Below are 26653 nucleotides of genomic sequence, written 5' to 3'. Positions count from 1 at the left end.
GTAATTTATTCAGAAAAGTATGTCTGTGATATATAATATATAATGCAAGAAACATTTACAACAATAACCAAAAGAAAAAAAAAGATTCTTCTCTGCAGATTGTTTGAGAAACACTGCTTGATGTGGTTAGAAACTTTGGTCATGCAGATTCATGGAGCCTTAAGCCAAGAGGCCTCATAATCAGTGGACCTAGGGTTTACAGAGAATGGGCTACTATCTTCATAGTTTATAGGTTATTCTTCTAAGTCACTTAATATTGTACATGGGGAGAGCTCCATGGATTTAAGTTTGAAGTAAGGATAGAGTGACCCAGAGAATTTGGCCTGGGTGAAAGAGAAGATGTGAGTTCTGTCAGTCATGTTATAGAAAGAAATGTCATGATCCTCATAATCCAAGAAAATCACAATCTTTCGTGGACAATTTTCTATCAGGAGAGGCTCTTCCAGGAAAATCTTTTGGGGAGAACAGGTGAGAGCCCTGTATTCATGTCCCTTCTTCTCTAAGACGCTGAACTTCCTGTTTTGTAGATGGCTGAGTAACTCACTCCTCTCCGTGGGCTTTTCATAAATGCCTAGAGTCCATTCATCAGTGTCCTCAATGTCCACCTCCCAGTAATGTCTCCCTGAAGTGAATTCTTTCTGACCAAGTTTGATAAGGTTGCAGTCTCCTTGCTTATTACATAATAATACCCGTGTTTCCTCTCTGACGTTCTCTTCTCTCTCTGGGTCAGAATTGTTCTGATGAAAGTTTTCATGATTTAGAGTCACAAGAGCTGGAAGAAAAAAAAAGGAAAGGAAAAGGCCAACACTGTATATTTCAGAAAACTGTTTCCCCTGTAACTGTTTTGTTACAGGGGAAACCTTAACAAAACAGAGCAAATGTGTAAGGAGTAGGGATAGAATGCATCTCCTCTGAACATGTGTGTTGCGGGAGGTGGTGCTGGGAGGCGGCTGATGTGCTCCCATCTTGAGTTCTAGGCTACTTATCTTATCCTATCTATGCAGTTATATAGGTCAGTGTCTTGGCAGAATGCCAGAGTGAGCAGGGGACTTGAAGTGTTTATTGGAGAATGGTGTTCTTTCCATGTTCTCTGCAAATTAGACCTATGTTCCTCAATTAGTAACAGGCTCCAAGTGAGCTGACCTCTCTACAAAGAACAGCTGAATTGCTATTTTGAGCACTTCTTACTTAGTTTGGGGTCTCCTCAGCTGAGGGGCTACCTTAATTTCTGTTTTAGAACCAAGTGGACCCCATAGACGAGGAAGCTGTGCCAATATTTGAAAGTGGAATCACGACCAGTGTAGCTAAGCCTAGCAGCAATTTTCAGTTCAGGCTAATATTTAATGATTTTCATGTTCTTCCCTCTCTTTACCAGAACAATAGTGCCTCTGTCTTTTCAGCGAGGAGATGATGTTAGGAAAGAAAAACAGGGTCTCAGAGGGCAGGTTGGAAGGGAGGCAAAAAGATAAATAAAGAACAACTTACCAGGTTGGAACTGTTCCTTCCTCCAGTCTGAAAAAGAGCAATACAAGTTGAAACTGGGACGGAAGCATACCCAGGGAATGAAAATGAGGTAAGATGCTTCCTTCCCTGACTCATCACTTTCTCCTGTTACCATTCTCTTCCTCCTCTAAACCCCTCAAACTCTGGTAGTATCCAGAAACTACAGGACAAATAGTATGCTTTCTGCCCTCTGTCTCAGACTAGAAACTATCACATATTTCAGCCCGAAGCTGGGGCGTATTCTCCAGTCTGAGCCAGGTTTGGAGACCCCTGGAGCAGGGTCTAATGCTCTACATGCCCCTCTACTATGCTCTCAAGACCTTTATGGACCTTCTCACTGACAATGAGAGCTATAAAGTGTATTTTTAAATTTAATTTAATTTTATTCTATTCCATTTTATTTATAGTTTTTCTAGCCTGTGATCTCCTCAGAGTAGAGTTTAAGCTTATGACTAAGGCATATAAATGGGCCCTTATTACTTTGACCCAGATAGTAATCAGATTGCTTATATTTTTCTCCAGGGACAGATTCCTCATGAGAAATAGAATTGCATCTGCTTCTGCCTGTGGCCACTTCTCTTATGACAGGACTTGTGATTTTATTTAAAGATTGGGTATTCTCATAAAGTCTTGGGACAATAAGCAGATAAGGACATAGCCATAATTCTTGATTGGAGCAGCACTGTGGTCTCTCACTAAACTGCCCTCCTGTCAAAAGTGTAGCACTCAGATGCATAGAATCTATGAATATATGAGTCAAGTAGGACATCTGAGATCATGTATTCCAGTCTTTTTGTCTTAGAGATAAGGACACTGAGCTCAAAAAGAGAAAAGAACCCGATTTCTCAGCTGTAATTGGTAGAGTTGGAACTAAAAGTCAAAAGTCATTCTTAGTACTTTGCTCACTCCTTTAGAAATGCGGGAATATTTTTCAGTATCTCATGAAAGAAAACTCAACAGAAACTGCTTAATCAACTTTAATCTGTGGGAGGACCTCCTCTTATCAAAGCACTTATCAGGCTGTGTGTAGTTGCCTGGTTCCTGGCTTACTTCCCCCAATGGACTTTAAGTTTCACAGGGTCAGAGTATAATAGTTTGTACCACCAACATCTAGCACAATGTCTGGCATATAAAAATTGCACAGATACATATTCAAGAAATGACCTGGTGTGCTTTTGAGGTCCAACTCTATATTACACACACACACACACACACACACACACGTTATAAACCCACAGAATACATGGACAAATTTTAGAAGGTATAAATATAGCCAATTTCCCCACCACCAGATAAACATATTTTTGCAAATGATATTCAAATATTTTTAAAAGTTGTTTTTCAACTTTTTCACACATAAACCTTCTCCCTATATATTGAATTTACTTGTTTTATTTCAAATAGGTAAAATAAGTGAGATCATAGTTAATATATTTTTCCAGATATAAAATATAATACATTTTCTGCTCTTTTAAACTTTATTTGTAGAATAGAAATGCTGATATAATATATTCTTTATTGTTCCCAAATCTCTCTTTATTCATCAAAATCACTCTGAGTTCTGTGCCTTCCTTCTTCATAGTGGATGAGCTAACAATTCTTGCTGAGTCCTACCCTAGCCATGTGGTGGAACTGACCAGGCAGCAGTTACTTCTCCTTCATCATTAACTCTGGAAGACAACTGATTATTTGAGCCTCCAAATACAAAATACTACAGAGTGATACCAAATAAATTTTCACATCTTTCAAGTGTGTGTGTGTGTGTGTGTGTGTGTGTGTGTTTATGACTCTGCTTATTATGCTCAGAATACCAGAGGCACTCGGCAAGACTAGGTCCATAGAGTTACATACCAGGATATAGCAAGGCCTTCTTCCAATCTAAAACAGAACAAATAGAGGTAAGACAAGATGAGACATTAATCTGGGGCCTTGAATTTTTCTTCCTTCCCCTTATTTCTCTTCCACTAATTATCATTCAATCCTTTAGTCTTTTCCTCTAAGGATAGGGAGCTGAGAACTTGTTGGTCATCAGGACATCAATTGACATGACAGAGTCTCTTACCTTTATTGTATAATGCCTTTCGCCTTTCTGAAAGAAACAACATTCAATGAGAGACCCAGAACAGGTGTGAAAAGGGGAACAACTTCTACACAGGGCATGAGAAGAAGCAAGACTCACCAAGCTCTGCCTTGAGGTTCACTGGAAGAGGAGGAGATATAAAATCCATCAAACTGGGTTTTAGCTGCTCCTAAGTCTGGTGAGTAGCTAAATGAATTCAATTTGACCTTCTCTTAAGGGTCCCATAGTTAATTAGGTGAGAAAGATTAGCAAACATATTTGTCAAATGTAAAAGGACAGGCGCTAAGAAAAGTTACATGGGAAGTATCATGGGGTCACACAGGAAGGAGAGCCCATGCTTCATAGGAGTTTAAGATTCCTTAGGTGTCTCTAAAACCTATTCTTGAAGGACAAAAAGGAAGAGAAGATAAGGGAAGACATTTCCACAAAGAGAAACAGGTTGAGGCACAGTGGTGTGAAAAGGCATGGTGTGGGTTGAGCCACAATTTGGAGGCTTCGTGACTACTGCCCACAGACCTCCTAACTTCCCACATGATTTTCTCCTTTCCATAGGACTCCCAGCTCTGTGGAATTCTTGGTACCCTGCGTTTTCCTTGGGGTTCTTCAGTAATCTTTTATTTCCCCATCCACCCTACACAACCTGTATCTGCAGCTTCTCCATGAACCTCTGATTTGACCTGCTGCCCTGATTTACTTTTGACTCCAAGTGCCTCTTCCTTTTCTCTCTTCATCTTCTCTGTTTCATGAGATTCTTCCTGCTTTTTCTTTACTTCTCTCTCTTTGGCTTTATGTTCTCTCCAGCCAGTGTAGCTGATCCCGATGAGGAGAAGCACCAGCAAAGGGAGTGTCCCAGCCAGGGCTGTCTTCCACGGAGATGTCCTGGGGAAGAAGGGCTCTGACACAGGCATGTGGAGACACAGTGAGACACTGACCTGGAGGAAGCCCTGCCCTCTCTCCAAGGCTCCCTTCAGCCTTCCTTCACTCCTACTTGCCCTTAACGCACCCAACTCTGCCTTGGAGTTTGTGCCTTACTGACCTGGGAGGAAGATGGCTGACACTTTCTCCTGGCCAGAGAAGGGGTTCTGGATGGAGCAGGTCACATTGTCCAGAGAGCTGTCCGTGACCACAAGCGATGCTTCCACATGGAACAGCCCATCTCCATCTTGGGTCTGAGACTCAAAGAGGGATGGTAGCTTCACTCCCAACATGTCACTCCACTGCACCCTGGGTTTTGGGAACCAGCCACCTGAGGAGCACAGAACTCGGATCCCGCGATCCTCAGGCCCCATCATGTAAATGTGAGGGGCAGAGCCCAAGCCTGAGGAGAGAAGACATGTGCCTGAGGGCTGTGGTCCTTGGGGCTTAGGAGTCCCTGAGGCTGAAGGTCTAACTGCCTTTCACTAGGCTGATGAGCAACCTGAAGTTCAGAATTCAAAACTGCTCATAGCCAATGTTAGGCTTACCTGTGATTCAGTTTTTAAATCAACTTAATGCTTTTGCACTTTACTTGGACTGAGAGAGCTTTGGGATCATTCCAAGAAGAAAAAGGAACAGGGACAATGAAAGTTAGAAAAAAGGAGTTTAATTCTACAAGTTGTCTCTCTCTCCTGATTGGGTCAAAAATATTTGAAGGCCTCAGTACCTACCTGAATTAATACTAGCTAATTAATTTTTGTGATCTTTTGGCTACCAAAATATCTTCAGAAGGATTGCCTCCTTTACTGTTTAAAAGCAGAGTATGTAGTCTTATCCTCACTGTACAGTTTAGGAAATTGATATTCTACAAGGCAAAATATTATATCAACATATGGAAGATCACGAGAAATGCCAAGTTAGGAATCCACATGTTCTCACCCTTCCCTTTGCTTTACACCATGACACGTACATTCTGTGCTAAGTTAACTTACCTATCACACGCAGCTCCACAATGGCTTCTTGGGAGATGTGACCATCCTTAAAATGACACCGATATTGGCCATCATCAGAGGCACGGATGTGTTGGATCAGCAGGGCCACAGCGCCTTTGCCAATGGAGTCCCCCACCAACTGTGTCCTGCCACGGTACTCCAGCATTTGCTCCCCTCCTTGTTCCTGTCCATTCTGGTACACAAGCACTGTGGAGAAGAGCTGGGCTCGGTACCACCGGATCTGCATGTGGGCTGCACTCTGCTCAGGAGACAGCTGGCAGGGCAGACTGGCATCTGCCCCTAGTAGGACCATGATGGGCTGAGCTGGTCCCTTCACGGAAAACCCAGACACTGCATGAAAATTAGAGACAAATTGGGGGAATGAATGGGGGTGGGGGGCAGGATGAGATGGTAGACCCACCTGCATTCTTTATGTAGGGACCCAAACGTATTTCTCTCTTATTTGTGTTATTTTTTGACCTCAAATTAAAGAGACAATAACAGAAAATGTCATTATTGTGACTTCATAGCTGGTTCTCTTCAAACCTGGAGTCTGAAAACTTCATCTTGAGGGGCCCTTTTATTTTATGAAGAAAGGACTTATGTCCCAGAAAGAATAAATGGGTTGTCCAAGATCATAACCAGATAGAGCTCAGGGATCCTGAGTCCAAATTCTTTGTACTCAGACTTGGGTTTTCTTGGCAGTGAAAACATTACAAAGTATGTTTTAACAAACAGTTACATCAAATTTAAACAGGCTAACATCAGTCATACGCAATAAAGACTTAGATAAATATTATAGCTATGAGTTTTATGAGGTCTGCTCAAAGGAGTAAGGTGTGTTGATGTGAAGGAGATCACTCCCACCCTTCGCCCGACCCTTCAAGCCTTCTGTTAGCAGCAGACACAGCCACAGTTTCCCCAGAAATAACTGCTTTGAGAAGTTGCAGAGTTGGGACTGATGGACCCATTATATGAGAAGAACCACTGAAAACACACCTACAAATAAAAAGCATGAGGGAGAACACTGACCTGGGGAGCACCACGTGGACACCTGGAGAAGGAGAAGAATGGGGAGAAAGCCAGCAGGAAGAAAGCTGGGAAAACCCGCCATCTTCTTCAGAGCAGAAAGTGGAGCAGGTGGAAGCACAAAATGTTCACTCTGACAATGAGGTATTCTGTCGGAGAAGGTGCTGAGAAGCTAGCCGAGTGAAAGTTCTTGGAAAACAAAAATCCCGTGTTCAAAGACATACTTTTTTTTTTTTTTTTTTTTTTTTTTTTGCGGTATGCGGGCCTCTCACTGTTGTGGCCTCTCCCGTTGTGGAGCACAGGCTCCGGACGCGCAGGCTCAGCGGCCATGGCTCACGGGCCCAGCCGCTCCGCGGCATGTGGGATCCTCCCGGACCGGGGCACGAACCCGCATCCCCTGCATCGGCAGGCGGACTCTCAACCACTGCGCCACCAGGGAGGCCCAAAGACATACTTTTATACACAGGTTTTTGGCTATTTTCCCTCACAGACCTTGAGACAAACACCACCAACGCCCACCCGTTCCCAATTTTTTTTCTTCCCTCTCTCTCTCTCTGTTTTTTTTTTTTTTTCTGAAAACCGTTTCCCCAGCAGCTGTAGAAAACTGTAAACTGTTCTCTTGTGTCCTGTGGGCTCACTTGCTTATCTACAGATTCACCTTCTCACCGGGGCTCTCTTGAAACAGAAAACCCTGAGTTCAATGTTGAGAGATGAAGTCAGACACAAAATTTGTCCACTCCACTCAGCCAAACTATTTTCCCCCTTCATTCATTCATACATGTATTTATTTATTTTGACTGCAAATACTCTTGTGGCTTAACTTCTGAAAGGGAAGGGAGTTTTGTCACCACATGACCCAGAGCTCAAGCCCTTCTTTTCCCAGGACCCACATGTCCCACAGACACACCTGCACATCACCATATGTTTCTCTCTCACCATCCAGATTGAGCCAAGGGTGGTTGCTGGAAGCTTCTGGAACCTACAAGACCTGGCAGCTACAAGACCCAGCTCCGGAGACAATTTGCACCTGGTTGCTCTCGAGGTCAACCTCCAACGGTGTGGCTTCAGGGGCTGGAAACAGCAGGTTTCTAACCCATCCCTGGATTAGGAAAATATTCTTAGGAAGGAGGACAAACAGGGCTGCCAATAGGCACTGGCATTTGAATGCCTCTCCTGGAATAGGTTTAACGAGAAAGTCACAGCCTGCCTGCAGCTCTTTTACTTACTTTGAAAGTGGAAGTAATAAAGGTCACCCCAGGGGACTTTGGACTGGGCTGAGCTATAGAATGATAGGAACTCTAAAGTTGCTTTGGTCAAAAATGCTCAATGTAGCTCCCCCCTCCCACTTGCAAAGGACTGAAATGACATATATTGGGGAGAGGGAGTCATCTTCCTGTATACTACTCAGTTTGGCCGGTAATCCAAATGTCCATCTAATAAAGCTAGCTGATTTAGAGGATAAGCCCAGGAGAAGCACGCTTACTCTCACCACACCACGATTGACATTGGAAGCCACGTGCAGAGCTGCACAGGGGGAAATAAGAGGTTGAAAATGGAGGGCTCTCTGCTCCAAGAATAGAAGGTCTATATTTCCAAAAACCTTAGGGCTCCCCAAAGTAGAATAGGTAAAACTACGGAGTTTTACCGTGCTAGATACAGAATGCTCACACGGCATTTTCTTTCCATTTCACACTCTTTCCAAGTTTAATTTATGTTTCTTCATGTCACACAAGGTTTACAGATAATCAGGGACACAAATAGCAATTGCATAAATATTAGTATGTAAGCCCCTAACTGAATGAATGAATACTAAATGAATACCAAGATCCTAAACAAATATTTTCTAGAGACAATGAGGTACATTTGCCTTTTTAAGAAATCAAATGTCTTGAGATATAATTTGCATGCAACGGAATGCATGGTTTTAAAACATGCATTTGAATGAGGTTTCACAAACGCTTACACTCATGTAACCACCACCTCCATCAAACTGTGGAATTTTTTTGTCTCTTGAAAATTTTCCTCATGTCCATTGTCCATCAATCCATTCCAGGGGGTGGAAAAACTGTATTCTGATATAAATCATGATAGCTTAATCTTGCCTATTCTAAAACTTCAACAAAAATGGAGTCATACAGTATGTGTGCTTTTGTGTTTGGCTTCTTTGGCTAAACAAAATGTATTTTGAGATTCAACCATGTTGTGTGTATCAGTACATTAAAATTTTTTTTATTGTTGCATAATATTACATTGTTTGAATATAGGACCATATATTCTTCCGCAATTCTCTTCGGGGCTGTCTCCCCACCTCATGCATGACCTCTCTTTCCACTCAAATTCTTTCCCAACAAGCTGGGCAGCCCTCCTCCTTAAGGCCATCCTGTCTCATTTGGGGCCTGACACTTACCATATGGTTAGGGTCTGAAATATTGAGGAATGGGAAGGGAAAACTGAAGGAGAGAAGGAATGGGCTGAAGACATGACTTGCTTTTTTTGTTTACTTTGAAATGTATATGTTTGTGTGTGTATTCTATCTCAAACTGTAAATACTCTATTCTCAAAATAAATTTGAAAAATTTATATACATACTTATATATTTTTCCCAATAATAGAGAATTGTTTGCGTAAAATCCATTAATCTGTGGAGAATATTTTGAGGAATTTCATTGAGTACATACCAGTGTTTGTGTGAGAGAGAAAAGTGAAGAGGGAGCAAGAGAGAACTACAAGATATTGTTGATTTCAAAGAGCAGTTTTTAAAACAGTGTAAACAGTGTGATCTTGTTTGAGAAAAATAGAAGGATAGACATCAAAAAATCACAGAAAAATAATGATATGGTTTTGGTTTTGGAAAGTACTTTTTCTTTTTTTTAAAATTTAATTATTTTTATTTATTTGTGGCTGCGTTGGGTCTTCGTTGCTGCGCATGGGCACTACTCTTCATTGCGGTGCACGGGCTTCTCATTGTGGTGGTTTCTTTTGTTGTGAAGCATGGGCTCTAGGCACGTGGGCTTCAGTAGTTGCAGCACGCGGGCTCAGTAGTTGTGGCCCGTGGGCTCTAGAGCGCAGGCTCAGTAGTTGTGGCACATGGGCTTAGTTGCTCCGTGGCATGTGGGATCTTCCCGGACCAGGGATCGAACCCGTGTCCCCTGCATTGGCAGGTGTATTCTTTTTTTTTTTTTTTTTTAAATGAACAAAGAAGTGATATTTTTTAAAGACATTTTTATTGCCAAGGTAAACCCACATATACCAAAATCTGTTTTCAGAATTTACCTTTTCAAAAGAAGGGGGAAGACTGAGAATGAGAATGATTATCCCAGGTTTTAGATGAAAGTATAATGTATATATAATAAGAGGAGAAATATTATGGACATATATATATATACATATATGCAAATATATACAAAAAACTAAAAAAGTGGAAATATTAGCATCATCAGACTATGTTCAGTGATGATATGGTATTGCTATTATAATTTCCTTGTAATTTTTTGTATGTTTTAAGTAGTCAAAGTAAAAATACACTTCTAAGTGAAGATTACTCAGTATTATGGATTTGTCCTAATCCATTTAATCATTCCCGTAATGATGGATGCTGAGGTAGTATCTAGTTCCCAGTTTAAACCCTCGGAGCTTTGGGGAAAAGCTCATTTTTATGAGCTCACATCATCAGGAAGTACAGCATCCCTTCGTTTTCTGCACAATGAACTAATTTCAAGTTTGCCCTCACATGATGCCAGGAGGGAAAGAAGTTCTAATATGTCCCTCAGAGATCTATTCTCACCTGAGTTAGGTTACAGTTTGTGGGTTTTCCAGACTGTGGAGGACGTGGTGATTAAAGAGAGAAGGTCGTATTTGTGAGTAAAATACTTTTTTTCTGGAAGAATTCAGCAGACATGTCCACCACCTAGTGCCCATGGTGCTGCCATAGGCAGTGTGGAGCTTGGAAACAATCCTTCACTTAGTGGACTATAGAAGATAACCACAGCCCACAAGAAAAACAACCTCCATGTGGGTTTCCAACTGGTTTTTCCTTCCCCCTGCTTTAGTTTTGCCTCTGACAGGATGACCCCCTTATTCATTGTTCTTTAAATTGCTGTGATCTGCATCAAAAGAAAGGAGGACTGGTTCAGGTTCAGAATGCTATCTTCTTCCTCCTGAAGCTCAAGCCCTGGTGAGCTTTGCAAAGTGTTCAGAAGAGCCTGAAAATCCTGGAGGGTCCTCTTCCTGTGGACCAGGATTCAAAAAAGTTTGTACTTTTTACTGACAATCTGTGGATGGCGGGAGTTGAACTAAAGGCTTCTTGAGGTTTCTATATATTGCTGGTGCGGTTGGCTGAGGGCATGAGATGGTTCTCCAGCTGACTCTGTGTGCTGTGGCCACCAGTCTGTCTCAGTGGGTCCCTTTTTGAGGATCCCACTCTGCAATCAGAGCTTGGCAGCAGTCATCCCACCACTGCAGAAAGTAAGATATGTCCACCTGGCTCAGATCCTGTAGTGGTTGTTTTTTGTGCTCAGCTTGAGGCTGAGAATAGTCTTCCAACTGCAGTACTCCCATGTAAGTCTGTTCTTGGTGATCCTGGCGTTCTTCTTGGTATTGGGGCCAGAAAGGATACTGAGTATCTGGGTCTCCTCCCATAGTCAGCAGTACTGGCACATAATTCCCAAGTGTTAGAGTAGAGGGAGAGTTCTCTCCTCTCTGCACAGCCTGCATGGGCTGCATCATGACACTTTGTCCTTGGATCACACAAGGGACAGAGGATACGTGGGATGGGAGAAGAACAGGTAGAAATGGTTGGCTCCTGCTGAGAGAATTGAATTCTCGATTCTGGAGTGCCTGTTTGGCTACTGTTTTCCTGTTTGCAATATCAAAGAACTGGTTCCTCTTGAAGGCTTGAACTAGAATGTTTGATTGAGATCTTGAAACGGATGTGTGGTCTTGTGTAGCTCCTTTTGGTAAGTATTCTTGAGTATAAGGCTGAGGCTGGTTCTGTCCATGGGTTTGGTCTTCTCCTAAGGAGGAGCTGAACCCCAATCGTCTCTGTCTTGCTCTGTGGTTTTTAAACCAAATCTGAATTTTAGATTCTGGAATGCCAGTTTCCTTGGCCAGTTGTTTCCTGTTTGCTTTTTCAGGGTAAGGGTCATGTTCAAACCATGCTTGGAGGATATTCTTTTGACTCTGGTTGTAAATAATCTTGCCTTGCCAGGTTTCTTTTTGTAATAGTATGTCACTTGCAGTGCTGTTCAAATCCATCTTCTGGCAGGTGTATTCTTAACCACTGCGCCACCAGGGAAGTCCAGGGTATTTATTTCTGAGTGGTACAAATATGGGTGTTTCTATCTATTATTTTTGCTTATCTCTAATTTTCAGATTTCTCTAACATAAAAAGGTAAAGAATAGTGTGTGTATATGAAGATTTTTAATACAAATATGAAGTATATTAGGAAGGATTCCTTCATAGGAGACACAGGATTGAAGAAATAATCAGGATTCTTGGGAATGAAAAATTGGCTTAAAGTAGAAAACAAATGGAAATGTCAAATATCAGAGTAGACACTCCTGAAGGTCAAAATATTGGGTTAGGAAAATGGAGTTACTACATGGTACTTTAAATCAAAGAGATTTAAAAAATTAGGAAATATAAGTTAAGCAAATAGATCTAGAACTTCAACATTCACCTAGTACACTTTCCGAAATGGAAAGGAGATTAGGGGCAAGAATCAGAAGGAAGGGTACTTCACAAAAAGTTGGAATATTGCAAAAAAAAAGAAAAAAAAAAGAGTCATTTATGCATGAATTCTTATAAAGTTTTAGAGCTCCAAACAAACAACTAAACAAAACCCAAAAACCTCAAAGCTTCCAGAGTCCAGAAAAATGTGTTATGTACAAAAGAAAAAAATCAGATTCCATCATACATCTGTCATTCAATATTAATTACTAGAAAACAATTGAAATTAGTCTTTATTTTTGTCAACAAAAATATTCAACTAACAATCAAGTTAAGCAAAAATGGTGGAATTTTATTTGAGCCAAACTAAGGATTATAACTTAGGAGACAGATTCAGAAGCTTTGAGAACTGCTCCACCTGTTAGAAGTTGAAGGCACAGTCACACATATTTTTGAGACAAAGGATCACACATAGTTTTGAGACATACTGACATTTTACCTAAAAGTTCACCAAAGATGCATAGTCCAGGTAAGCATGTACAAAGCAAGCAGCGAGTCTCCATGATCGCCTACAGAGTAGGGAAAGAATGCTATTCTTTTAGGAAGTTACATTGCTGTCATCACAAGAAAGAAAAAAAAATTGATCTTTACAACCAAGCAGGCATTCCCACCTTTGAGGAGGTCTGGTTAAGGTATAATGCAGATACACATTGCATATTACAGGGGGAAGAAGGAGGCCCAAACAGACAGAGAGAGAGAATTTTTGTTGAAATTTTCTTGTCTTGCTTTAAAATATAAATTTTATTTCATCACTTTCCTGAGTAGAAACTAGAATTATCTAAACAAGAAAACATTAAGTGTAAGGGCAAAAGAAAGAAAATTCTGGACAAGCAAAGAATCAGAAGTTTTCTCCTCACTAAACTTCTCTTATATGAAGAATGAAGGTTACAGGTTTTGAACACAGGGGATTGGAGCAGGGAAAAGGTACAAATACTTTTGAGATACATCCCACATTCTGTTTATACCCGCCCTCTGTGGGGTACTGTTATTTGACTTGGAGTAAAGTGGAAGATAGGAGATTTCAGATATTGTGTCCTGGCATTAGTCACCTAGGAATGGAGGAATCAAGGACTGACTTATTCTCCTTTTCTGATAGCTCCTTCCAATAGAGCAGCTGCCTCCACGGAGACTGCGTGGCTTTCCTGCGGTGGTGATTTACTTCATAAATTTAAATCATTTTCCCAAAGCATGATAGTATTATTCATACTCATGTCAAATCCCTGCCTGTTTAGGAAATGCAAATCCAAATCTCTAATGAGATTAGATACTTAAGCAAGTTTCAAAAGGAATACTTAGAATAAGCAGATATTTTGGTATTAATTTTATAGGCAAACCTAGGAGAGGCTTGGCATTCTAAGCACAGTGGAGGAAAGGGTTAGGTAAGTATCACACCGACTCATTCTACTAATCCATCTTAATTGCCTGAAGTGGATTTCTGTTCATCAAAAACTAAGAGAAATAGTTAGATCTCACCAAGTCATAAAGTACAAGATTTGATATAGCATAGTTGTTATATTATTTAAAAATCTCTATAACTTCATTTATACGTTCTGGAATGATTCTGTTCATTTCTGGTTAATTAATTATAAAGTTTTTTGAGTTCCCAACTGATTTTGTGTTTTCTAATTCTGCTGTATGCCGTTAGAACCACGCAATCCTCGGAAGTTATATGCTCTTAATGGATGTCCCATTTGAAGGCACAATCTTGTTTCTTTGAATGATTTCTCTCTGAACTTTATCTTTATTTTAAAATTAATACTACCATATCTAAAATTTTATTAGAATATATCTGGTTTATATTTGTTTATTTCTTGTTTTACTATGTCTCTTACCATTTATACATAGATGTTCAATCTTAGATCCAGAATTTCAAAAAATGTAAATTAGAACTTTAATTTTTTCAGGCTCTAACTCAGAATGTCTTTCTGTCATTCTAAGCAAGAAAAACAATTATTCTAGAACTCATAGGATTTGAAGGATCTTCAAAACAAAAGTCAATTATGTAAACAGAGGACAGCAATCTCATCCTCACCTTTTCTCATTGTTTACAGTATGGAAGGAGGATGAAAGTTTGCAGAGAATCATTTTGGGAATTTTATACGGCTTTTCTTTCATCTTGGTTGAGATGGATATAACCCCCACGTCAGTGGAGGAAATTTCTATGTCTGGGAGAAGGTATGAATATGTCCATGTCTTTTCAATTCCCTGTCTAATGGAATGAGGGGCCTAACTGATAGATGAAAATTTTCATCAGAATGGCAGATATACTGAGGTCAATTGAACAAGACATTAAACTAAAAATTGCCAACACTTACACAGAACGTAAAAGTTACTGACACTCTTCTAAGTGCTTTGCATATATTAATTCATGTAATCCTTTTCTTGGTGACGGGCAAGAGGGAGGGAAGTGAGAGAATCTGGGCAAGGACCCTGGGGTTTGACAGAGGAGAAGCCAAGTTATATATGTTCCTTCAGCCCATAGGAATGTGTGGGGAGAAAATTGGTTGAGGCCAGAGGAATGTTTATGCTAAAGCCATCTCTCTCAGTGGCTGCTCATTGCCTTTGCTCTGTCTTTCCATCCATTGGATAAAATGTTCTTCTTGAGAGAGGAGTTTAGAGACATTGCGGTCAGATTTATCACATCAGAGCATGGCTATTGAGATAAAAACTGTTTTCTTGGAAAAGGGAAACAAAAGGTCTTTTTTGTGAATGTCAAAGTCCTCCCTGATGTTCCCTGAGAGAGACACTATGGTCATTTGAGCACTTCAGAGGCCATTTCTTAGAAGCACTGTGAACCACCTTAGCTATAATCTTTTTTACCTTGTGGGTCCCATTTTTGTCTTCACTCCAGCTATTTTCAGGACCTCCCTCTGGGTCATACTGTTCTCTGCTCTGGGAAAGATGGTGTGTTCCCTGGACTTCTCTCTGCCAAGAGACCTCTTCTTTATCCTGCTTCTCCAGGTGTCCATATGGGGCTCAGGTGAGAATATTTTATATTTTCTATACCTGGATTCTCTTGCTCTCTGAACAGAAGCATTAAACTACTCCATCATGTCTCCTATATACCTAGGTTAATTCCAAATCTTTTATTTTGATACAATAATGTATTTGTCCATATACGAGGACAAATAAATCATTATATGATTATTTTAGAGGGCAGGACTAGGAGAATTACTTTACTGATGTCTTGTAATTCATTTAGATCTCAGATTCTGGAGGAATGCATTTTCTGATGCCCAAGACCTGATTAAAAACTCTATAGCTTCTTGATTTTCCAGCACTCTCCCCTCCTCCTTCATTGAATTTACCACCATGGCAATTTAAAAATCTTCTGTTTAATATGAGATCACTCTGTTGATTGTAAGCTCCACAAGGGTGGAAATCCTCCTTGTCTTGTTCACTGCCTTCTTCAGCCTGAATGTGTGCTACAAATTATTGCTGTATGAATGAGAGAGAGAATGTCTATGGGGCTCTACTGGACCAATAATGATGCCATGCTCTAAAAGGTCCAGGCGGGGTATTCTGATATTCTTTTCATTTGTGGCTCTATTCCACAGATTCCTTTTTGGTGATTGGTCCCTCGGAGCCCATTGTGTCCATGCTGGGTGCAGACACGGTGCTGCCCTGCCGCGTGTCCCCAGCCATGAGCGTGGAGAATATGGAGATCCGGTGGTTCCACTCCCAGTTCTCAGGTGCTGTGTATGTGTATCAGAATGGAATGGAGCAGGCGGGAGAACAACTAGTAGATTTCAAAGGGAGAGCAGAGTTGGTGAAAGACTACATCACTGAGGGAAGAGTAGCTGTGAGAATCCACAGCCTCCTAGTCTCAGACAATGGAATGTACAAGTGTATTTTTTAAAAAGGAAGTGATTTTGAAGAAGCCATTTTGGAGCTAAAGGTGATAAGTGAGTAATATCTGAGAATACATATCACTCTAAGGGAAATCTAAGTGTTCTGTACTTGATTTTGGGGAGGAGGATGGTGAGCAGGACAGAAGCGAAAAAGCAGTTATCCTTAGAGCCGGTCAACATCTTAGACGGTGGATTTAACCCCAAATCTTCTTCATCTATTTATACATTTATTGTGTTGTACTTTAAAATTAAACTATTTCCATAAATATCTACCATAAAAATTGATCTTTTATTTCCCTCTATGTTTCTCCTCACATATTTTGAAGGAAGGCACCATGATTAGCAAAAACTACCATTACTCTCAGAGACCAGAATTCCAGCTGGGTACCATGACGGACAGAGGCTTAACAGGGAGTGTTAGTGGTCCGGAACCAAATCCACTGTTTGGAGGAAGTGACTGTGAGGGGTTGACAGAGTAGATTGAGCCTGGTTAGTTTTGCTTGTTTTTTAATTTCACATTCATAGGCTCTTTTATGTCTGGCTTTTTTTTTTTTTTTTTTTGCGGTAGTCGGGCCTCTCTCTGTTGTGGCCTCTCCCGTTGCAGAGCACAGGCTCCGGACGCGCAGGCTCAGCGGCCATGGCTCACGGGCCCAGCCGCTCCGCGGCACGTGGGATCTTCCCAGACCGGGGCACGAACCCGTGTCCCCTGCATCGGCAGGCGGACGCTCAACCACTGCGCCACCAGGGAAGCCCTGTCTGGCTTTTTTTTTGTTGTTGTTGTTTCTCACCATTATGTTTGAGATTTTTCTATGTAGTTAATTGAATGTAGCTGTAGTTCATTTCTACCTCTTTTTTATTGTTTTGCTTTTTACATTTAGATCTTTCATCTATAGAAATGTATTTTTGGTATGAAGATTAATGAAAAGCTCAAAATACTTTTTCGTAATGTATATATTCACTTATCTCCATACCAGTAGTGAATAGTGTAGAAAATCTCCACCAGTTTTCAATGCATTGTTTCCCATAAACTTCTCATAGGTACCAAGGTAAGTCTAAATTTTCTGTGTGGCTATAATGATTTATCTGTCTATTTCTTTGGTGTTTCCATTTCTAAAGCTATATACTCTCTGCCAAGACGAACATGTTGTTTCTTTTTAGTTGTAATGCTTTTCTCATACTTTGACTATGTTGGGCCTACCTTAAATTAATACTTCTCATTTAATACCATCTGACAAGATATCTATATACTCATTTTATCCATCTTCTTTATGTATAACTTGAATGGAAAAAATCTAATCCATTAGATCTTGAAGGAAAGAGTGACAAACTCTCCTGAGCCATGTTGCTGTGATCTCACTTCAGTATCCTCCCAGTAAGAGGTCAAAGATTTCAGGGCTTCCCTGGTGGCACAGTTATTGATAGTCCGCCTGCCGATGCAGGGGACACGGGTTCGTGCCCCAGTCCGGGAAGATCCCACATGCCATGGAGTGGCTAGGCCCGTGAGCCATGGCCGCTGAGCCTGCGCGTCCGGAGCCTGTGCTCCGCAACGGGAGAGGCCACAGCAGTGAGAGGCCCGCGTACCGCAAAAAAAAAAAAAAAAAAAAAAAAAGAGGTCAAAGATTTCATAGTCATGGAAATAACCTCATGCAGGTGACAGCATTTTTCAGTACCTTTCCCATAACAGTTCTTTGACTTATTGGTGTAAAGACAAGTCCAACCTTTAGAAGCAGTTGTTTGATTATATACCCATGCTTATCTTTCACTCATTTAAACTTTGTCTATTACAGCCACTTCTAATGCTCAGAAATGGGTATTCCTTCTATTTCCTCTCTCTCAACATAGATATAGGTTTCATCTGCTTATGTCAACTTGGAACTTCAATGATTATATTCTTCCAGGAAATGCAAGGTCTATTTGGTTTATTAGTTCTTGCTTCCTAGGCTTTGATCTGTTCCATTTTGCTCAGGAGCAGTTTATTTCCTTTTTTCAAGAGAATTGGCAGTTCCCTCAGGCAATTCTGAGAAGATGGATTGTCTTTCAGACTGCTTTCTGTTTTCCAAAAGTATATTCCCCCAGGAAGGTCAGGGGTTGGTAGTTTAAATTATTAGCTCTATTATAATTTTTAGCCAAAAAAAAAAAGATGATGTACCTGAGGTTCCTAATATATTTCCCACAACTGAGAAACTAGAATAGGACTGAGCTTATGGTGGTTCCATACTTTGTGATATCAAGTTTTAAAAAGACAAAATAATATGTGGTCTTAGAAGTTAGAATAGCCATCATTCTTGAAGAGACAGTGAATTCATCTAGTATTGTGGTGCTATTATATTTTGATATGGGTGTTGGTTACATGAATCTACTAGCAGACCTAGCCTGTGCAGAGTTGAAGAAGAGGAGGGGTAGTGGAAGGAAAAGAAAGGAGTGAGAATGGAAAAGTAAAAAGATCTTGACTCTTTCATGGACTCACTTCACCTTGTTACCTTCATGTTTTAGATAATCTTTACTCAGTGGAAGAAAGAAAATTTGGAAAAATGACAAAAGGAGATTGTTTAAGGAAGTGACTACATGTAGTCTCAAGCACAGAAGAAGTCTTCCTTGAGACTCCAATAAATGGAATAGACATATGATGTAGATACAGAATAGATATAGATATAGTGGCAACATGTCTACACTGGCAAATTTTACTCTGTTCCTTCCCTATTATCCTTCTATGGCCAATTGCAGATATGCTTGTGTAGAGGAGATATGACAGGCATTGGTATAAGTTCCAGTATCAGCTTCAATGTTCTTGTAACTTTTGAACTTCAGATACCCATTTATCTCATGGGAAAAGAAAAGAACCCCCTTCCATCCACAGAGAGCTATGGTGCTTTGTCCCTCTTCTCCCACTGGTGTAGCTGTGAAACACGAGGAACTTTGGGGAAAAAATGTCCAAGTCTCAGATGAACGACTTTCCTCTCCAGGTTTGGGTTCTGGTCCTCATATTTTTATGGTGGGTCCAGAAGATGAAGGAATAAGGCTGAAGTGCACAGGCAAAGGATGGTTTCCCCAGCCTGAAATACAATGGGAAGATGCAAAGGGAGAGAAGATCCCATCTCTCTCTGAGGACGAGACACAAGATAATGATGGGTTGTTTCAGTTTGAGGCAACCCTTCTTGTGAGAGACAGCTCAAAGACAGAAGTGTCCTGTTCCATGAAGAACCCTTTCTTTGGACAAGAGCAAGTGGAAACCATTTTTATCCCAAGTCAGTGTTGCTCATTTGGGGGGCAGGACAGGAGTAAGGATGGGATATTTAGGAGCTGGGATGGGCTAGACTTGCTTGGTGTATGTTTTTAATCAGGTTTGGGAGGGTCCCGTGTCAGAACCCTTCTTCCCTAGGACCTCTCCTTGGAAGGTAGCATTCGTTGTGACTTTGGTGATACTTGGGGTTTTTGTTGGTGCTGTTGTGTATTTGGCTCGGAAAGAATGACAGAAAAAGAAGAAACTATCAGAAGTCAAGAAGGAAAAGGAGAAGGAAAGTAAAGCCAAAGGTAAAACTGTGAATCAGACTTGGTGGGGATCTGTGAATTTATGGGTTTGTTAACATGATTGTGCATGTGGATGGCATCTTTTGGGAACAAAGAGATATGCATAAGGATGAGTTAGAGCGCCAAGACCTCCTACAAAACATGGAGCCCAGGACCTCCATGAGAAAAAAAAAATATTATAAAGTCCATTGGAGAGAGAAAAATCACTGGTATAAACATAGAGGGTTTTTTTAAATGGTCATAATAATTCTCAATTAAGGTAATTTTTTTGTTTTAGGTATATGGAAGTAGCACTTAGGATCTGGGCTTAGTAACATAGTCTAGAAAATATTTATTTTCTGTTAAATCAATTTTGTTATTTTCTTTCCTTTTTAGAATCATTTGAGAAAGAGCTTGGTAAGTTTTCCACTTTCTTTGCTCTAATAGAGGAAATAGAGTCATTACTGTATGCTGTATGTCTGGCCTCTTACAGGCTCTTACTCCTTTCAGCCAGAAGGAAGAAATTGTATCAGCAAGGTGAGTTACACTGATGTTATGGTTGGATGAACCATTTCATCGGCCCCTCTGTTCTGGTCACCTCCTACTTACCTTGTTGGTGAGGGAGGGATCCCATACCCTAAACAGTATAAGATTTTCAAACACATGACACCCAACACTGGACAAAAGAGGTTGACAGCAGTTTTTTAGTCACATGTACCCACATCCTGGGGAAGAAAGACACCTCACGCCATGCAGGACCACATGGAGGCTGCACTTGGGAGCAGAACGAATTAGCAAGGTCTGTAGGAGCCAGGCTTTTCAGGAACAAGAGAATGAGGTGGCACTGTTTTCTGTGGAAGTATGTAATTGGCTTGTTTGAATAATTTTTGCAGGCTGACAGGGAGGTAAAGTTCATTAGGTTGAAGACCAGCTGTGGTTCAGCTGTTTTGGCCAACAGGGATATTAGCTGAGAGGGGGAGCTTTTCCTGCTGGGTGGAGGGCATAGCTGGTGAGAGCAGAACTCACAATTAGGCATTTGGAGCCCTGTGAATCTCAAAGGTATCAAGGCAGCACATAGAATTTTAGGCTTTACAATACACTTTCACAATTTAAGCCTACTTTCCCTTTCTTCCCACAAAAAACCAGACTCTCATATTTTATCATAGATGTAGAATGTGGAAAATGTGAGAAATAAAACAGGAGATGTAAAAGAGGGCAAGTACATCAGAATTGTCATTGAGATAATGAATGCAGAAATATAGTACTATCATAAACCCGCAGATTTCATGTGGTCACTGCAATTTCTCGCTCTGAAGTGGCATTCCAATGAATGAGAGAATCTAATTCCTTTGTTCTATTTCAGACTGGAGAAAAGCAGAGTTATATGCTGGTGAGTAACTGATGTTGTCTTGGGGCTTCAGGTACTTCAGGATTTCATGAGGCATTTCCAGAGAATTCTTCAGATAGGTGCCATCATCTGGAGATTTTACTTTGAATCTGGGAGTCCAAAAAGATACAAGAGGTAAAGGGATAAGCATCTCACTAGTTCAGAGGACACGTCCTTAGCATATTTTCCCATATGATTTTCTTTTTAGACTGGAGAAAGGAACAGTTCAAAGCAGGTGAGTGCCCTTACTATTTTGTCTCACTTAATCTCTTTTATACAAATGAGAAAATACTCTATTTGTATAAACTCCCAGTAATACCTAACTGGTTATTCATTTCATGGCTTTCACTTCAATCTCATGCAGAAATGTTAACAGATTTCTTACTGTTCTGACACCGTTCATTCACCAGCATTAAATTATACAACTATTTATTCAGTGCCAAATAAATAAAAGGGAGCTGGTCTCTAACTTCACGGGAAAGCGCATGTACAAACTGTGATGAATCTTATGAAGGAATAAAAGATTGTCATGAGAAAAAAACCATGGATTAAAGGAATTGCCCCAAGGAATTGATATTTAATCTGAGACTTAAGTGATATAGTAGATCTATTCATGTGAATAACATTGAAAGAATAGTTCAGTCAGAAGGAAGTCTATTACATACCTAGTCTGAGACACAGAATAGCTTGTTGCATCTCAGTGGAAAAATGGCCCCTGACCATCTTAGGGTCTTTCCAGAATTATGAGTCGACTCTCTGTTTCTACTGCTTGCTACTTCACTCTGAATATCCCTGTATCCACACACATTTCCCAGTTCAGTTAATCCTCCAAACACTAAAATATATTATAATTGCTAACATACAAATTCTTATGAGAAAAATTTTAATTATTGAAGATGTTTGGTTTGACAAGAAGCAGATTTTTTTTTTTTTTTTTTTTTTTTTTGCAGTACGCGGGCCTCTCACTGTTGTGGCCTCTCCCATTGCGGAGCACAGGCTCCGGACGCTTAGGCTCAGCAGCCATGGCTCACGGGCCTAGCCACTCCGCGGCATGTGGGATCTTCCCGGACCAGGGCGCGAACCCGTGTCCCCTGCATCGGCAGGCGGACTCTCAACCACTGCGCCACCAGGGAAGCCCGAGAAGCAGATTCATTACTAGTAGTGTTAGCACTATTGCTACTATGAGTACAGGTATTAGTGTTACTACAACCATCAGAGGCTAAAATTTACCAAGTGTTCATCATGGACAAGATGTAGTACTAAATTCTCTACACATTAGCTCGTTGGCTTTTCACACTAGTCCTGTATGTACTGAGGTACCATAATGATGTACATCTTCATGAGATTAAAGTGGAACAGAGAGAGACAAAGTAACTTCAAGATCACTGCTACTAAAGACAGAGTGATTATCAAAATTCAGCTCCTTCTGACCACAGAGCCTGGGATTTCAACCATTAGAAATATAATAAGAGGGCTTCCCTGGTGGTGCAGTGGTTGAGAGTTCACCTGCCGATGCAGGGGACACGGGTTCGTGCCCCGGTCTGGGAAGATCCCACATGCCGCAGAGCGGCTGGGCCCATGAGCCATGGCCGCTGAGCCTGCGCATCCGGAGCCTGTGCTCCACAACGGGAGAGGCCACAACAGGGAGAGGCCCGTGTACCACAAAAAAAAAAAAAAAAAGAAAGAAATATAATAAGAGTGTATGAGAAGTAGATGACTTAGTTTTTACATAAGCCTAGAAAAAAAGACACCAAAGAAGCTTAAATGAAAGTGGGTACACTGTGATTGGAAATAAGGCATGGTTTAACTATTAAGAGCAAGCAGTAGAGCAACCAGCATTTGCAGGAGGTTAGAGAAACACCAACTTGAAATATATGATCCTGGAGATTTTCAGATGAGACAGACTTCTTGGCTAAATGGTCTCAGCCTGTCTGGAACACATGGTTACCCAAGGTCCTATCCAACCCTGTCCTTCTATGATCTACGCATCATGTGTATCCTATGAATGAACACAGGAGAGAACATGCATTGTTTTACCTAATCTTCCATTTCTCTCCCTCTTGTTTTTCTTCATTCTCCTTTCCCAGTAATTTGCATCTTTCCTAAAACCAACCAGTCTCCACTGTGGAATGACCTTTGTTTTCTTTCCCCCATACCTACAGTGGTTTTTACTCTGGATCCAGCCACAGCTCATCCCAACCTCAACTTATCTGAGAGCAGAAAACATATTTATTCAAAAGAGCGTGTTTCTCAGAATGGTGATGCCCCAACACACCAAGAGCAAGGGGAGTCTGAAGCCATCTTCAGTGTTCTGGGCAAGACTTTTCTTACTGTGGAGAGACAATACTGGGAGGTAGAAGTAAATATTGGGACAGAAGTTGGACATAGAACTAGATGGGCTCTGGGTGTTTGCTCAGACACAGCAAAGAGAGAGGGGTGGTTTGTAGAATGTCCAGAGAAGAATTTCTGGGTGGTGGTATGCAAGGCAGGAGAATTCATATTTCCCTCCTGCCAGAGAAAGTCTCTGTCACTGAGGCAGCACTCCTGCAGGATAGGAGTTTTCTTGGACTGGGATGCTGGGAATGTGTCCTTTTACAATATGATCAATGGGTCCCCCATCTATTCTTTTACTGGAATCACCTTCTGTGGGACCCTTCGTCCTTATTTTAGCCTTCAGGGTGCTGGTGCATCTTTGACCATCTGTGCAGCTTCAGATCACACTGAAAATTGTCCTGATTCTTCTCCAAAGACCTCTCTAACTCATTTAAGTAGTTGTGATACAAGCGTCCCCCAAGAAACTAACTCTCTATTACCTCCATAAGAAGTGAAGTGTCAGCACCTCTGCTGCCTCTGCTCAAGCTTCTTATAGGTATGTTGTCCAAGAAAGCTCTTCTTCTTGAAGAGTAGGTCATTCTCACTAGGTATAAATCTGAGCCTTTCAAAGAGAGGTAGAGGGAGAAAGAGAAATGACACAGCTAGAAAATGTCTGGGGGAATTTCCTCCAGTGTTCCCTCTGGGGAAATACTCTTTTTGAGCAGCAACGATTTGTCACGAGAAAGCTCCAAGTTAATTCATGGGCCTTTCTTCAGTTCTGGTACTTACTGTGTTTTGAAGTAAATATGTTTAAAGCTACATTTAAAGAGAAAATCTCTCTTCTTACTATTTTTGTTATCAAATATGGAGGAGGGAGTGATGTTTAAAGGGAAGGGTCTCAGTTGAGCAGTACTGTTGGAGATACACACAGAAATCTGTTCAAGTCTTTTAAAAGTTAATGGCTTAGCTTGTTCTTTCTTCAGACTTTGGTGTCCATCAACTTCTAAACTTGGACTTTGCCAAGGTGTGTTAAAGACTGATAAATAACTGCAAAACCATTTGAGGAGAACAAGCCTCCTGGGAAGGAAGAGCCCTTTTTAAAAAAAAAAAAAAAAAAAACACAAGTTCTTACTGGTCAGCAAGTCCAGAACTGTATGTGAATAAAAAAGGAATGGATGTTACAATTTATGTTTTCAGAGAAAAAAATAGTCATCAAATAGGAATGGAGAAACATTCTCAGCCTTCATGAAGAAAGAGTCATCATTAACATTGCCTTTTTTTTTCTTTCTGACCAAGTTCTTCCCACTGTTGAGGGTTTTTCCTTTGCCTTTAATGCATCTAAGCCTTCTCCAGGTGTTTACCACAAAGCTTACATTTTCAAAAATATAAAATATGAGCTTCTCCTGTTGAATGAACCCTCTCTTTCTGACAGTAGACGAGATCAACTTAGATTCACTTAGATTTTTCTGCACTTCTAGCAGATCTTTAAGTGGCAAGTCCCTTTAACAACCTCTCTTGGAAGGTACACTGCCATAGCAAAAGTTCCCTAACACCCAGCCACTAAGTGGCAGTCAGTATTTGAACCCAAGAAGAATAAATCCAGAGTCCAGAATATTAACTTTACTGACAATAAAGGAAGAGCTTAAATAACAAGCAAGAAATAATAAAAGCAGGAGAGAGGTAAATGAACAGTGGGGAAAACATTAATAGGTATAATCAAATGGACATGTGGATGAGGATATGTGAGGGTAACAACAGAATGGGTACAAATGGTATTGGAAGTATGGTATGGAACAGGAAGGACAGTGGGTTCAGTTTGGGATATTTTACTTTTGTCATATATATATATGTGTGTGTGTGTGTGTATGTATATATATCACACAAAATGTGAACCCTGATGTAAACTATGGACTTTAGTTGAAAATAACGTACCAGTATCAGTTCATCAGTTGTAACAAATGTACCACACCAATGCAAGTTGTTAATAATAGAAGAAACTAAGGGGTGAGAGGGGAGGGATATGGGGGTGCTCTAGATTTTCCACTCAATTTTGCTGTAAACCTGAAACAACTCTTAAAAAAATAAAGTCTTTTAATTAAAAAAAAAGAAAGGATGAAGTACTGGTACATGCCACAACATGGATGAACTTTGAAAACATTACACTAAATTAAAAAAATACAGACACAAAGAAATCCATATATAGTATCTTATGATTCCATTTATATGAAATACCAAGTATAGGCAAATTCACAGAAACAAAGTATATTAGGGGCTGGAGGGAGGGAAAAATGGGTGTAACTGCTTAATGGTTATGGAGTTTCCTTTTAGAGTAATCAAAATATTCTGGAGCTGGATACTGATGAAGGTTGCACATATTGTGAAGGTAAAAATACCACAGAATTGGACAGTTTATTTGTTTTCTTTAAATAAAATTCTAATGGATATGAAAATTAAATACACTTTGATTACCTTCCTTCCTAATTTTGATTGAACTCAGATTTGAGACATCATTTCAGTAATTATATATCTTTCTCATCTTAGTAATAACTTCTTTCCCATTTTTCATTCTGCCATTGAGATTTCTCTCTTCAAGAAACTGTAAAATCAGAGTCTAAAAAGGCCCAAAAACTGTTCATGATTTTTGGTTCCCTTTAAGTTAAAACAACAATAAGAATTGGACAGTTTAAAATGACTAAAATGATGAATTTTATGTGTATTTTACCACTACTGGAAAAATTTAAAAACTAAATAAATGTGAAAATACTTGTGAAATAATAATATTACATACTACAGTATTACACTACATAGCTTCAGACATAAATTTATGAGTTTAAAAATAGAGAAAACATATCATGACCCAAAAGAGAAAACTCCAGAATGCCGCAGATGAATAATCCTCAAAGGAGAGCTAAAACCTTGATGTCTGCCTTCCTAGAAAGCAGCAGCCTGTCATTTGCAGGTATTCATCATTCTCACTTCAGAAGATTTTAAGACTTTTTCCAAATCTTTATTTCTTCACTTTCTTTCTTCTCCTATATGTGGCTTCTCTCTTTAATTCATTGTGACTTTAAAATATTTTTGTTTCCATTGCACTTTATTACCTGTGTTGCATTTATTACTTATGTTTATTCTATAATTGTTAATTTTAAACTGTGTGCATTTTTCACTCTAAAACAGAAAATTATATTTTCATATACATCACACATAACACATTTTTCTCTTGGACTAAAATTTCTGAAAAATTTCCTTACTCCACATTCTTAATTAACTTCCTGAAAAAGTCTGGTGCAGGAATTACACACTTCATGTGATTTTCAAGATTATGTCTTACAAAGCAAAAGAGAGGCA

At 40.2% G+C, this 26653-nt stretch overlaps 2 protein-coding genes and 1 pseudogene across 3 annotated transcripts; 1 reads left to right on the top strand and 2 right to left on the bottom strand.

The window, feature by feature from the left end:
- Positions 1 to 233: 233 nt before the first annotated feature.
- Positions 234 to 6604, bottom strand: LOC309813155 (butyrophilin-like protein 1; the record flags this gene model as incomplete). The annotated part of the gene is made up of 9 exons (XM_082637738.1): positions 234 to 772; positions 1486 to 1512; positions 3355 to 3381; positions 3566 to 3592; positions 3683 to 3703; positions 4278 to 4478; positions 4620 to 4901; positions 5491 to 5841; positions 6523 to 6604. 9 exons carry the CDS (start codon positions 6602 to 6604, stop codon positions 234 to 236), a joined length of 1557 nt encoding a protein of 518 aa, XP_082493864.1.
- A 4307-nt stretch (positions 6605 to 10911) lies between these two features.
- On the bottom strand, positions 10912 to 11772 carry LOC309813154 (double homeobox protein B-like; the record flags this gene model as incomplete). The annotated part of the gene is made up of 1 exon (XM_082637737.1): positions 10912 to 11772. One exon carries the CDS (start codon positions 11770 to 11772, stop codon positions 10912 to 10914), a length of 861 nt encoding a protein of 286 aa, XP_082493863.1.
- A 3376-nt stretch (positions 11773 to 15148) lies between these two features.
- On the top strand, positions 15149 to 23813 carry LOC309812856 (butyrophilin subfamily 3 member A2-like; annotated as a pseudogene). The gene is made up of 9 exons: positions 15149 to 15227; positions 15805 to 16152; positions 19062 to 19343; positions 19462 to 19629; positions 20002 to 20022; positions 20116 to 20142; positions 20969 to 20995; positions 21201 to 21227; positions 23155 to 23813. The product of its transcript is annotated as a butyrophilin subfamily 3 member A2-like (transcript).
- The last annotated feature ends 2840 nt before the right edge of the window (positions 23814 to 26653 follow it).

The sequence above is a fragment of the Mesoplodon mirus genome (genome assembly GCF_964341445.2).
Source record: "Mesoplodon mirus genome assembly, chromosome: 12".
Taxonomy (NCBI): domain Eukaryota; kingdom Metazoa; phylum Chordata; class Mammalia; order Artiodactyla; family Ziphiidae; genus Mesoplodon; species Mesoplodon mirus.
The sequence above is the reverse complement of the archived record's forward strand: the minus strand, read 5'-3'. Positions and strand labels throughout refer to the sequence as shown.